This window comes from Scophthalmus maximus, chromosome 4, assembly GCF_022379125.1.
Source record: "Scophthalmus maximus strain ysfricsl-2021 chromosome 4, ASM2237912v1, whole genome shotgun sequence".
NCBI lineage: Eukaryota > Metazoa > Chordata > Actinopteri > Pleuronectiformes > Scophthalmidae > Scophthalmus > Scophthalmus maximus.
Window position 1 is genome coordinate 8,230,488 of NC_061518.1, and position 13,985 is coordinate 8,244,472.

The window sequence follows — 13,985 nt, forward strand, 5'->3', positions numbered from 1 at the left end:
GTGTTTCAATGTCTGTGCCTTTTTCACAATGTGTCTTGACAACCTCCATTAATGTGTGGGTGATCATTGTTTTTCGCTTCAGCTGGATAACCTTGAGTTAGATGGAGAAGAGATCAATGGACTGGCACGGTGCCCATTTGACTCCAAGCAAACCAATGTTGCCCTTTTCGCTGGTAAGGGTCAAACACACACCCGCCTACACACAGAGTCTTGCCGAGGAAAAACGGATGTGTTCCTACTCATGCTCTCATTATCACCTCTGTGTCTTTGCCACAGTAAAACTGGGCCTGCAGCGATAACAACTCAGCCAATTAAGCCTTATGAAAGAAGAACAACAAAGCACTGAAGAGATGTGAATTTAGTTTGTGGTGACAGTCCTCCGTGTCGTTTTGTTTTTAGAAGGGAAGCTGTACTCCGCCACTGTAGCCGACTTCCAGGCCAGTGATGCTGTCATCTATCGCAGTATGGGTGATGGATCGGCCTTGAGGACTATCAAATATGACTCCAAATGGCTGAAAGGTAAGAGAATGCTTCTCCATCACCCTCAATATTCAATTCTCTCACCTTGCCGTTCTTGGAGATACACATGTCAACCTGCCACCTAGCTAAATGCCCATTGGTGCCTTTGCATGGCGTATGTATGTAAGTGGATGTCAGAGCAGTTTTTGGAGTGATACACAGCTCTCCTGCCTTGCCAAGCTCCGTGGGGATATGTCCTGTTCTCTCCCAGGCAATCTAGGTCACCCCCAGTCATATACAGCCTTGTTCAAATCCCTGAAATATTCAACATGCACAGTGGTGGTGACGGTGCAGAAATCCACTTTGACTCTGTCTGTCTCTCCCTCAGAACCTCATTTCCTGCACGCAGCAGAGTATGGGAATTATGTGTACTTCTTCTACCGAGAGATTGCAGTAGAGCACAGCAATCTGGGCAAGGTAAGACGACGTGCAATCGACGTTCATAACGCATTACATATTGCAAGAGGCAGGCCTGCATCCAAACAAAAAAGGCTTACACCTCTCTCTGTGCATGCATCTCTGCCACAAATAGCCCCGGTAGTAATGGGGCCCATTCAGGCGATGACAATACATCGCATTAGAATACACGAGAATTTTCAACAGGAATATTCTGCTGATGTAAAACCATTACACAGAAGGAATATTTGTCTCCCCAACCGCGCGGGCTGTGTCTGTATCTCCTTACGACACGCACGCATGCTAAGGGCATTAGGATGTTCTGTTTGAAGTCAACTTCCGATGTGACCATGCCTCATCCCCTCGTGTTAGTCTGGCCAAACTGCAGGAAACCAGCATCCTACATCAGCCACCATCTAATAAATATTTAAAACCTACTAATGTGGGGGTGACACCTGGCTTCTGATGGAGGTTTGCGCTGGTAAATTATTGAAGATTTCCAATCCCACTCCTTCGCATACTTCATTTGTACCCCATATATGATAATATACATGCAATCAAACATACATTCAACATGTGCAGGCCATTGGATGTGTTCACTCTCTATGTGCTCCAGTCAGGGGAAACCATCTCCACGCACCAAGTTAAAGATGAGAGTGTGTGTTGGCCAAGTCGTCTGTGCAGAGTTGCATTATTCAGTGTGTTGAAGTGTTTTTAGCGACGCTCACTCAGCTGCTTTCCTTTTCCCACCTGCCTCTGTCTTCTCTTAAACCCCTGCTCCTCGCAGGTTGTGTATTCTCGCGTGGCCCGGATCTGTAAAAATGACGTTGGTGGGTCACAGCGAGTGCTAGAGAAGCACTGGACGTCTTTTGTGAAGGCGAGGCTGAACTGCTCCGTGCCAGGGGAGTCCTTCTTCTACTTTGATGTGCTTCAGTCCATCACCGACATCATCAACATCAATGGTGTTCCATCGGTGGTGGGTGTGTTTACCACACAGATGAACAGGTGAGCCACGGCTGCCGTTAGTTGTTGAATGAACCAATGCAAAGGACAGAACTAAGACATTTAGAAGTCAAACCATGACATTGGTATTCTTCTCCACAGTATCCCGGGGTCAGCAGTGTGTGCCTTCTCCATGGCCGACATAGAGAAAGTATTCTTGGGCCGGTTCAAAGAGCAGAAGACTCCTGATTCTGTGTGGACTCCATATCCAGAGGAGAGACTGCCCAAACCCCGGTAGGGATTGAACTTCTCTGTTCCTCAAAACATTTCCCACTTCAAAAGCCTCTAAAGCCCACAGAGCCAAGAGTTAGGAAAGAGCTTTAATCTGTAAATTTAGATTTTGAACACGGCTCTCTTTGACTTTCTTTGAGGCGGTGGCACTTGACTCAGCAGCTGTTTACCACCTGTCATTTCTCTCCCTTTTTTAACCATTCTTTGTCCAGGTCAAACCCAATGAAATCAAATCGTTTAGTGAGGGACCAGGTTATTAGCTTTGACCCAGCAAACACATTCACCATCTGCTGATGATTAAATAATTAATTTGGCATAATTAGACGCGTTGCATATTTAACCTGTTTACGGTCAGCACGTATATTTGTAGCCCTGCCCTGTGTCTGAAAAACAAAGTCCACAAAGCACCTCATTACCCCAGTAAATCATTGATGGAGGATAACCACGCATATGTATATTTTATGTTTCCAGCTGAGGCCTTTTTTGTGATCCTAATAAGCACCTGCTCCCCTCCCCATGATCCTCTCATTGCACTTTCCATCAATTTCAATGCACGTTATTATTGCTCTCTGGTGTGTGCTCGTATAGGATCCGATCTTTGACCTTTTGCCCCGTGTGTGTTTGTGCGCCCTTCATCCTAGACCCGGGTGCTGTGCAGGTCATGGTCCAGCTGCGTCCCTTAAGAGCTCCATCGAGTTCCCGGACGACACCCTGCAGTTCATCAAGTCCCACCCCCTCATGGACACAGCTGTGCCTTCCATCGGGGATGAGCCTTGGTTCACCAAGACACGTGTCAGGTAAACAGAGGAGTACATGTGTGTCCCGTGCAGTACACAAGTTTTCATCTAAATACCGTACTGTGAGGAATAAGAACACATACATGTTTTTTAACATGAATATGAACACTACAAAGCACCTTTTATCCATCTAACAAAATATGCTGAATGTATCCCATTGGATCATGGGATTCCATTGTCACAAGAAATTTGTCAAAATAAAGTAGAACAAAAATGAACAAGTAACAATGTGACCAAGCTTTCAATTAAAACTGTAATAAATCAAATCAGTCCGTCCTTCACTTCAGTACTCATAAAAAGAATATGGTTCAATACCCAGCTGATTGCTAAACCATTAACCACACCGTATGTAATAATTTACTGGAGTTTGTTGTACACGAAGATGTAAAGAATATTGAATCCTGCCTCTTAACTTGTAACATTCAAAACGAAACTGATGAAGTACAAAGAAAAGTTTGACCTTCAGTAACTCGAGAGCTGAATGGGATACCACCTACTGTGAGTAACGCATGCCTCTCTGCTGTGTGTGAAGGTACAGGCTGACAGCGCTGGCTGTGGACAATGAAGCAGGACCCCACAAGAATTACACAGTGGTGTTCATCGGGGCCGAGTCAGGTGTTGTCCTCAAGGTTTTGGCCAAGACCACCTCAGTGTCTCTGAATGATAGCCTGCTTCTAGAGGAGATCGACGTCTTCAACAGGGCAAAGTAGGGATACATGCACTTTTTTGCCCTCTGTCTGCCTCTGTTCTGTTTTTCTCTTCCCTGTCCGTCTTCTGGCTGGGGAGTCAGCAACTCTGAACCTCCTGACACAGACAACAGTTTCCGATTGCTTTAAGTACATGCGCAATATGTGTGATCGGGGGTTTTGTCAGAAAAAAGCCTTATGTCTCTTCACCGAACAAGTGACTAAATCTGCTGAGACTGAAACGCTAGACAGACTTATCTGATAAACCTCTCTTCATGTTTCTATTTTACCTCTCCAGGTGCCTGTCTAACCGTGAAGATGACAAGCGTGTCCTCTCGCTGCATGTGGACAAAGACAACCACAGCCTGTATGTCGCCTTCTCAAGCTGTGTCATCCGCATTCCCCTGAGTCGCTGTGAAAGGCATTCTTCTTGCCACAAGTAAGTGAAGTGCCGATATGCGCATGTTGGGGGTTAAAATGCGCTTGGTGCGGTCGGTCATAGCTTTGTGACTTCAGTAAATGTCATAAAAGGAATGATAACAGGGCCAAGTGGTTAATGTTCAGTCACAAATTATTACACTGCACCTTCCACAATGATTAAACCTGTGTGTACGTGTGTGTATCCAGGTCCTGCATTGCATCAAGGGATCCTTACTGTGGCTGGAAACCTCATGGAGCTTGTGAGAGGATTCAGCCTGGTGTTTCGTAAGTTCATGCCCCGTCTGCAATATGAAGTGCAAATATTACAGTTGCGAAAAAGAGATGCCTTTTTTTTATAGTTAAACCTCTCTGTTTACATCTGTCGTCTTTTCTCTCCCTTTTCAGGTCTGGATATGAGCAGGACATTGAGTTTGGAAACACTGCACACCTGGGAGACTGTCAAGGTACAAAGCTCATCTCTATGTCATGGCATCTATCCTCAGTAGGGCTGGGTATCGTACCACTACTCTTGTCGATACTGCTTATCGATCCGGTACTTTAACAGCACTCTTTTCGTTTTTTGTTACCTTTTAAGGAGAAGAAAATAAAGGATAGAACGGAATGGACTAATGCTTTGTTTTTCATACTACACATAGTACGTTGTTGAACATTGAGCAGGACTATTTTGAAAAAATAACTAATATATGATGGCACGTCTCCTCAGTCATTCTCCCACTAGCTGCAGCTGTGAAGGGGCTTTAGGCTCGTCTTTAGCTTGGACCAGCAGAAGTAGAGTGTAATTTCACTTCCACTAAATGTTTGGACAGATTGCTCGTGTTACACTTGGGCTAACGAGCGTTGACTCCATCAATTTGGTGAAGTACAACTAGACTTTCGACGGAGCTCGCCCCGCTCCCCACACATGACAGGCTCCGACTGACAGACACACAGATCTCTATTGGGAATAGCCAAGATTCGTCATAAGCGAATTACTTAATTTCTTCAATACCGTTAGCAGCACCGAAAATGTCGGAGCTTATCAATATTACAGTCTGTCATAATTTAGACCCTGGCCCCGTTTAATACCGGGTTTCGGTACCCATCCCTAATCCTCAGACACATGCTTACAAAGACACAGATACACACACTGGCACACAAACTCATTTCTACGTACACCATGAGCCTCTACACTCACACCAGTAACCACTCCAGTAACTCGCCCCAACATAAGTCTATGTGCAGTATTAACACACATTTACATGCAGTACATGGCCACCTGTAACTAATGCTGCCTGCCAGGCACCAACATGGACATGTACAATCAAGGTTCATGCTCAGCTGGTGCAAATGGTAGAGGTGTTTGGATCACTGATGGCCAGAAAATGTGCCTTTATTGGTTTTACTATAAAACGTCCACCCCTTCGTTTGTACCAACTAAACATGACCCAGGCTGAACCTCAGTATTGATCAGAACCAGAGGGCTTCCAGAGACTCCCGTGAGAAAAAGACACTGTTAGCGAGTGCTTTATATCTTTATTGTTAAACTCAGTATACTGCACTCTTGGTGTCTCTTACCGATTTTATTTTATTTTTTAAGCTTTTATTTCTGAATTCCTTATACTGATTTCTTGTCCTTTTTAATTCTTTTAGCGTTTTTGGGCCCTACTTCAGCGCCAGATTACAAATCTTTTGGCGACCCTACCTCTGGTTAGTTTGATCTTTTACTCAAATGGTTTCTTTCCTTGAGTTCAGCATCTCCAACCCTGTCTTTCCACCACTACCACCATTCATCTTTTCTTACCAAACACCTCCTGAATGCTGATGTCACATGCTTCATTTTCATCATCACAAATGACAGTTCCTCCAGGTGTCATTGGTGCTCTATCTCAGCACAGATTCACTTCCACTTTTTCACTCATCACTTCCTCCTCCCACTTGCATGCCCGATCGCCACCCCCTTGGCTTGACTCCTTGGTGTTGTGTACCAACTCCTCTTCTAAGTATCCCCTCTTTATTTTCCTATCCAAACTGTTTAAACAAAAAAACCAAAACATTTCATTGGTCTGTGAATGTCAATATTTTGTTAAAGTTTAACTCTGATGAAGTTTATTCATTATCTGTTTTGACACTAACCTTAAAATTGACACACTGCCCATGCCTACTAACTGGGATGATAACAGTATGCTTTACCCACATTTGCACAGTTTGTTAACAATTTGTTTGTCACCACAGACATGGAGTTTTCATCTGCGCCAGTCACTGTCCAGCCCAGTGGGCCCATACACCCCCCACAACTCATACCCACTCAGAACCCCAGCTCTGGGCCTGGGCCAGAGCTCTACGGCTCGGGCTTTGTGCTGCAGGATGACCCAGCAACATCCCATTCTTTAGACTCTATCCCAGGGGGCCAAGAGGGTAAGGCCCGCAGGGAGGCAGCCAGCATACTGCATTGAGCCTGATCTGATAGCTGCCCACTACTTTCACTTATCCACATAAATCCACACATAGACTCACATATCCAAAGATACACATGCACATAGTGGCACCTATTTAGGATCTTGTATCACATATATAATTTAGTCTTTTTCTTTTTCAAATAGGCATTTTCATACATAATTTATCTTGTTTTACATATTTTCATGTTAACATTGTTTTCTTTCATATAAGTTGTATTTTTCCAATGTTCTTCATTTATTTTAAATCATTTATTTTCCAGACACTTTCTTTACACTCTTTTGTTTGCATTTATATTTCATCTCTTCCATATATATTTATATTTTAACTATAGATATAGTTACACTTAACCCTGGCTGGTAGATCATTGACTGGCTGCACAGTGGATGACTAACTCTTTCAATGTCTGTGGTTACTAACAAACTTTCAGTAGAGCAGCAGCTATCTCAACACCTGGAAGACAAACACTGCTTCTCTTTTCTCTGACCAATTTCCTTCTGGTTGATCGCTTGTGCGAAAAGACTGATTTGGTTCTATCTCTATAAAAGTGCACTCCTAACTCTTCAGTACCACTTCAACGCATGACAAAGGGCCTCTTTGGAACGTGTATCAAGGCAACACAAAGTCTTCCCTTCTGAACTAACATAGCATTGCTTCTTATAGATGGTGAAATGGATGTGGGTACCTAACAACTTCTGCCAATTTTCACCATATTTCTTCTTCATCTGGGTTTAGATGAATAGGAATGTGTCCATATTTATGGAATTTGGTTATGCGTAACTGGCTGCTTTGTATGGGTGAGATGTAAAAGCAGAAACTGATGCATGGTTGGGTTCAAACACAAACATGTACATTTCTGCTCTTGAAAGGGGGGGGGGGGGGGGGGGGGGGGGCTGACTAAGCAATTGAACTCTTGTCACCTTAACCAATGCCTCAATGTTTTATAGGTGTGTGGGATATCCAGGCAGGTGAGACCAACCAGATGGTCCACATGAACATCCTCATCACATGCGTGTTTGCTGCTTTTCTCATGGGTGCTCTCCTAGCTGGTCTGATAGTTTTCTGCTATCGAGACTCATTCCTTCGTAAACCAAGACATGTCCACAAGGACGCAGAGTCTGCACCATCCTGCTCGGACTCCACTGGAAGCTTTGTCAAGCTCAACGGTCTCTTTGACAGTCCTGTAAAGGTACAGCCATATAAACAGCTCCAGTGCTACATGAAAGTCTGGATAGAAGTGATAGAACAAGATGAGAATATGCCTCTAATCTTATTCTTTTGATTTCATCATGACATTTAGGAGTACCAAACCAACATCGATTCTCCCAAGATGTACACCAATATGCTGAGCAATGGCAAAGACCTGAATACACCCAATGGTGATACCAAGACCATGATCCTACGGGAAGGCTGTCAGCCCCCAGAGCTGGCTGCCCTGCCTACACCCGAGTCCACGCCTGTGCTTCAGCAGAAAGGCCTCCAGCCCATTAAAAACCAGTGGGAGAGGGCTCAGGGCAAGGTCAGTGGGCCTCATAAGGACTCCAACTCATCAGCAACAGCCGTTAGTCCTCAGTTCCTTCCTTCCTCCCCTGCTCCTCCCAACGCCAACCCCCACCATCCTCACCTTGCCCTGGGACACTCCCACATCCCTAGTGCAGTTGTCCTACCCAATGCTACACACGACCACCCTAACCTTGACAATGGAGATGATACACTGCCACATTCGTCTGAAAAGAAACTGAAGAATCCTGATTCTAGGGGAAGTAGGAAAGACCAGAAGAGATCTGTGGATGCCAGAAACACTCTAAATGACCTTTTAAAACACCTCAATGACTCTGTGGCAAACCCCAAGGCCATTCTTCAAGAAGGATCAGGGCCCCGCCCAAGACAACATCTCACACTGGAGCCCATGGAGGAACTGACTGAATTACCCCCCAGGGTGCCCAGCCGTGAGGCTTCCCTGTACTCTCCCTCCTCCTCCCTGCCGAGGCACAGCCCCACCAAGAGGGTTGATGTGCCTATGCCCACCACTCCCACCACACCAACGGGCAGCCTGAGCATGGGGGGCACTATGGAGAGGCAAAGAGGGGGGTACCAACTCCACAGGAGTGCTTCTCACAGGCAGTCCTTATCCACGTCACCAAATGGTGTAACTATGGGGGTGTCTGTGTCTCGCCAACACAGTATGAACAGAGGGGGTTACATGCCCCCAACACCCCCCTCTAGACTCGACTCTCATGGTGGAGTAATGGGGGCAGGAATGCACTCAGCTCACCCACCCTCTGTATCACGACAGAGCAGCTACAGTGGGTATGGCTCACTCCCTCGCACTGGGCTCAAACGGACCCCATCGCTAAAGCCAGATGTGCCCCCCAAACCCAATGGGTTTTCACCACAGACTCCACAGATGCGAGTGGTCAACAAGTACAGTTATTAAAAGAGCATGGACACTTCTCAGTGAGCTCTTGGCCTTGACTGTAGAGCTTTGAGCCCTGCGGGCTTGGGGGGCTATGGATGGGGTATGGCCTAGTGTGTGTTTGTGTATCGACTTGAGGTGTGTTTGCCCTTTAAATGATATGCACAGTCACTCATACTAAAAAGGGAATATCACATGTGGCCAAAGATACTCCTTGGGGCTTTTGTGCTCCCTACGTCTCCATCTCCCGCCGTTGTCATAGTAGCCTCGAGATATGAACAGTGGGCAGTGGTAAATCTGCTGCTCCCCGTTGTATCTGGGCTTGGGCGTCGCCCATTCCCAAATAAGGTACAAGGTTTAAGACACCGCTACGGTGTCTGTGCGTGTGGTACCACGTCAAAACAGTGGAATACTTGAAGAATGGGTGTCATTTGTCACTGCCCTTGAGCACTGTCTTCCCACTAATGTGAACTGAACAGAGAGGAGAGGCCTTTGTTAGTAAGATGGCTGGGGCAGAGGAGAGGAGAATCAATTATCATGGAGTTTGTGTTGCTTAAGATACATATGACTACGAACAGCTGAATCAGGCAGCAAGCGAACATAGCGAACAACATGTGTTGATTGATAGGAAAGCAGGCTTATCCAGAGGCAGCACACATATTAGGCCTTCACACTTGGTAATCAAGACTGATGCCACATGCCAGAGGATGCACTTTAAGTCCTGTCCAAGACCCAAGTCACTGTCTTTCATTTCAACAATATTATCTATTTTCTGGTCTTATTTGAACCCATATGAAGCAAGCCTAAAGCATATTTTGTGTCACTGTTTCTGGTAATTTGGTTTGGCTGGCGTTAGGTTGGTTATGCTGAGTGAATACTGGGACACGGACACCAACTCACTGGGAAATTGTACTTAGTATTTGCTGCTATTTTAGACATAGGTGTTTGTCTTTGAGGCATTTTTTTCTCCACCAGACTGGGATAGCCCCTGGTATGGGTGTGCACATCTGCTTGGCGGTGAGCGTGTGTGTTATATTCGAGACAGAGTCAAAGTTATAACGTTTTTTGCAACCAAACGCACTGTTAAAACTGATGCATGGGGTCCTCTCCAGGACTGAAACCTCCACCAACCTCCACTGCCCCTTATAGGAATTTTACTGGTGGTTCAAGAGACTTCTTACTTTATGTAGCTGAAGTTTTAAGAAAAGAAAAAACATTTCTCATCCCACTCTATAAATTAATTTTGAACAAAATTATTTGCCTTCATCATGTTTTACTGTCTTATTTAAGAAGATTCTACCATATAAAAACACCAATGTTTTAGCTCATGCAATATGGTTTCAACTTTTCAGGGCACTTCTGCTGTATTAAACTTTTGTGTCCTGTTGTAGGAGAGCACTATAATTTTCCTCCCACATAAATCATATTTAGGATATACTGAACTGACTCTCGAACAATATGTGGATGTGACATCTCAGTCATCTGTCGTGCCCCCTTTGCAGCTTCCCTGCGAGTGGCCAGTGTACAATCAACACAACATTTACCAATGTGTCCAAATGAGTCATGCTGGGAATGACAAGATCCTGTATATACTTAAATACTTTAAATAAGGATTATAAATATTTTTAGGCAAGTGAACCTGATTTTGTGCATTGTGTGCCTTATTCACAAAATGAACTACTACAGTATATAATATTGGCAATGTCAGTTGGTCCTCTGTTTGTTATTGTCATATACTATATGGGGATTTTTTTATACAAGCAATTTGAAATTCAGCAGAACGTGCGTTGGAAAATCACCACCTTATCTAAACTGAATTGATGTTGAAACAAATTGACAAACACACCACTTGTGTGGAAAAGTCAAAAATCATTTGGGGTATAAATCCATTTTTTCTCTCCATTACTCCCGGTGTTGAAAAGAATGGTGTTAATCCACCACATTGAGGTGCCATGCAGTGAATGTATTTTCTTGACAGTGGGATGTAGGGTGGTTATATCTTGCACTGTGGAGCATTCGACTCAATGCAGCACATCCTGCCCACAGCCAATGTATTAACAGTGTTCACATGAAAGCCGTCTGTTGGCATTGGCAGCGGTCACGCAGAATCTGTAAATCCCCAGGATTGAAGTGACAGGAATTGTTTCTGTTGGCTGGTAGGGACGACTAAGGGGTCATTTCTCTTAGCAATGGGTACACCATTTGGGTTACATCCGCAATCTTATCCAAGTATCAATTGCCTGTTTAGCCCAAAGCCACATTTTGTTTACAAGTGATGATTGTATGTAAAGACTTTCCGCCTGTCATCTAACCAGTGTTTGGGCTCTTTTCTACTCGACACATGCACACTGACATTACAGACATACACTCAACATACACTGCTCAACTGCCTTGTACATTGCAATATGAACTGGGTCTTTCTGTTGCAATCTAAATTTGAAGCCTTTATATTTCAGTCTGAGCTCTGTGTTATGTGCAGATGAACCGGATTTTGTCATGTAATTTTTAATTTACATACTGTGCAACATGGTGATGCAAGGCCAGCTGTATATATGATCTCCAGAGTATTTGAGCATGTAGATAGGTTGTAAAGTTGTACTGTGAATGTGTAAATAATAATGATGGTCTTTGTTTCATGATACCGTTTTGTTGATTTTTTTTAACACAGCATGTATAGTTGAAATAAAACATTACTGCACAGAAACAGGTGTTGAGGGATTTTTCGTGTTAAGGACGTGGGGCTTAGCTTGGCTGGGTTTCAGAATTCAGCTCCATATGTTGTGTCTTGTGTTTACAGTGTGACAGAGCATGGCAGAAAACTGAATATGATCTTAGTGCTATATGAGTCCATCCGAGCTATGTGATGTATTCCGTACCTAAGGCATGACTGTGATGTCGGTAAAACTTATCCTAGCTGAGCTTGCTGAGCTGACTATCGGACATTAAGAGTCTGCAGAATGATTAAGGGCTTCAAGCTATTTTTAGATCTGGGTTGTTTTGAAGTTTGAGGCCAGCCCAGAGTCAACCACTCCAGATAGCATGTGGGAACGTTTCCAAAGTAGTATGTTCCTCTAGACACCAAACATCTGGACCAAGTACTGCTCAGGGCATAAGATCTAAGCCACCAATGAGCTGTGTAAGAATGCACACACTTGTATACAGAGAATTCAGATGCATGCAGCACAAACTCTAGTGCAAGATGTTATGCACAGATCGGGCTGCGATTAGATTAGCTGGTAACAGCAAAAAATAAAATAATCACTTTTCATGTGGTTACGATTAGCAGAGGAAAAAATAATTAAAGGAGGAATACTCAACCCTCTCAAAGAGACAACCATTCACATACAATCACTGCAGCACGTATGCTTAATGTGCAATGGTACTGAACTTCTTACAAGCATTTATGAAGGTCATACAAATACACACATGTCCAGAACAACACAATGTGAAATCAGGATTTTGTGAAACAGAAACGCAGACGCATCTGTCCAAGTTGTTTCAGATCACAAACATGGGATGTCATGGTGGCTTAGTGGTCTACGAAAAACCCTTACCTAAACGCAGCAACATTTCCAATTTGAATCTGGTTGGGAACCTTTGATGCATGTCATCTACCCTCTCTCTCTCTGTCTGAAATACATTTCATGTATGCCTCTTCAACAACAACTTTTTACCAACATATCCAATCCTGGAAACATTTGGTCAGATATCAAGACTGAAAGGGAAAAAGGTTTACCATTACACCGATCTGCACACATACAGTGCAGGACGGCTGTTAGTGTGCTGCTCCTGCTTTTTTGCAGGGAGGTGATGCAGCCTTTTGGACGTTCGGCTGGGAGGCTTTGTGGCTCATTGCTGCCGTCAGAATGTTGACACAAGTGCTCCTTCATTTGCTTTCAACAGGACCTCCTGAAAACTAACACCTCCTAGCAACCCAGCTCCCTGTCTCTCTCCCACACACACAAGGGAAACATTCTCCCCTCTGGGTGTTCTGACGGGGGTTGGGGTGTGATTTGGTTGGGAATGGGAAACAACAAAGAGGCGCCTCTTGCTATTCTGATGTACATCCCATCCTCTCAATTTATCAGATGGTCTCTTTGAATTAGTGGAGGCAAATCAAACACAGCTAGTAATTCTGTAGCTGTTTCATTCATTTGTCGATCCGCCTAGCCACACTTAGTCTCATTACTTGCACCGACTGTTCTCGGACAAAAAGCATGTGTTTGTTGTCATACGTATGTTGTGTGTGTGTGTGCGCGCGTGGGTGTGTGTGCATTTAGTGTGTGTATTCCACCTCTCAAGGGACAGAGGAAGCAAATGTTTAAAAAAACCACCTCTAAATTTAACTGGAACACACTACAGCAAGGTCACTCGCCTCGATGCAGGAGGATGAAAGCAAATTGCCTAAATTGGAAGTACAAATTAAAATGTGCTTTAAAACAGCAACGGAGAAGACAGAAACACCACCAGCACACACTGGGATTTGGTCCATTTCTCTGCTTTTTTTGGCTTTGAGTGCAGCATCTCTTTAGAAATTTAAAGATGGTGATTAGAAGAAAAAAAATCAACTTTCCTGTCGTCTTTCCTTAAAAGCCCAGAGGTGAAACCAGCAATTACATTTACAAGTTTTTGGTCGTGGAAAGGTGCTTAGAAGGATTCTTTGTGGGCTATAGCGAAAACAAGTTCTCCCTCTTTCCCGGTTTTTCTCGCTCTCTGAGTGTCAGAGTAATGCTTCATTTGAAAGCGGTATCAAATGACAGTGAAGAAGCCAAAATTTCTTTAGTATTGAATTGAAAAACGCATTGACGCTTTTGCCGTGCAGGCTACACAGTCCAGGAGAGCCATCAAAATGTAATCCCTTACATTGACAGTTGCTTGCCCCCCGTTGCAGAAAAGCAAAATCAAGAGAGCGCAGTCAGAAACTCATATTCCCTGCATTTACAAGTAGATAAAGATATTTGGATGGTGGATAATGAAGAAACAAAAGCATGGCACATACAGGGATATTCTCCCTAAGTTTCAGCCAAGCACTACAATCAACCACAGATGACTCCACAGAGAGAT

General features: G+C 44.2%; 1 protein-coding gene and 1 long non-coding RNA gene across 9 annotated transcripts in view; one reads left to right on the forward strand and one right to left on the reverse strand.

Annotated features, from left to right (window-relative positions):
- sema6dl (sema domain, transmembrane domain (TM), and cytoplasmic domain, (semaphorin) 6D, like) overlaps nt 1-11,625 on the forward strand; it is a 33,089-nt gene extending 21,464 nt beyond the window's left edge. For 3 of the 7 annotated variants that reach the window (XM_035628577.2, XM_035628578.2, XM_035628579.2), the window contains exons 7-20: nt 83-173; nt 400-519; nt 848-936; nt 1,703-1,920; nt 2,020-2,151; nt 2,790-2,945; nt 3,478-3,651; nt 3,930-4,070; nt 4,259-4,336; nt 4,457-4,515; nt 5,702-5,758; nt 6,284-6,466; nt 7,453-7,694; nt 7,806-11,625. In XM_035628577.2, the coding sequence (XP_035484470.1) occupies nt 83-173; nt 400-519; nt 848-936; nt 1,703-1,920; nt 2,020-2,151; nt 2,790-2,945; nt 3,478-3,651; nt 3,930-4,070; nt 4,259-4,336; nt 4,457-4,515; nt 5,702-5,758; nt 6,284-6,466; nt 7,453-7,694; nt 7,806-8,942 (2,877 nt within the window). In that variant the 3' untranslated portion in view covers nt 8,943-11,625. Of the gene's footprint in view, nt 1-82; nt 174-399; nt 520-847; nt 937-1,702; nt 1,921-2,019; nt 2,152-2,789; nt 2,946-3,477; nt 3,652-3,929; nt 4,071-4,258; nt 4,337-4,456; nt 4,674-5,701; nt 5,759-6,283; nt 6,467-7,452; nt 7,695-7,805 lie in introns of those variants that run through there. The other 4 variants (XM_035628581.2, XM_035628582.2, XM_035628583.2 and 1 more) reach the window with 4 other exon arrangements.
- Nucleotides 1-13,985, reverse strand: part of LOC118302454 — a 170,788-nt gene that overhangs the window by 136,291 nt on the left and 20,512 nt on the right. The window lies entirely within an intron of this gene.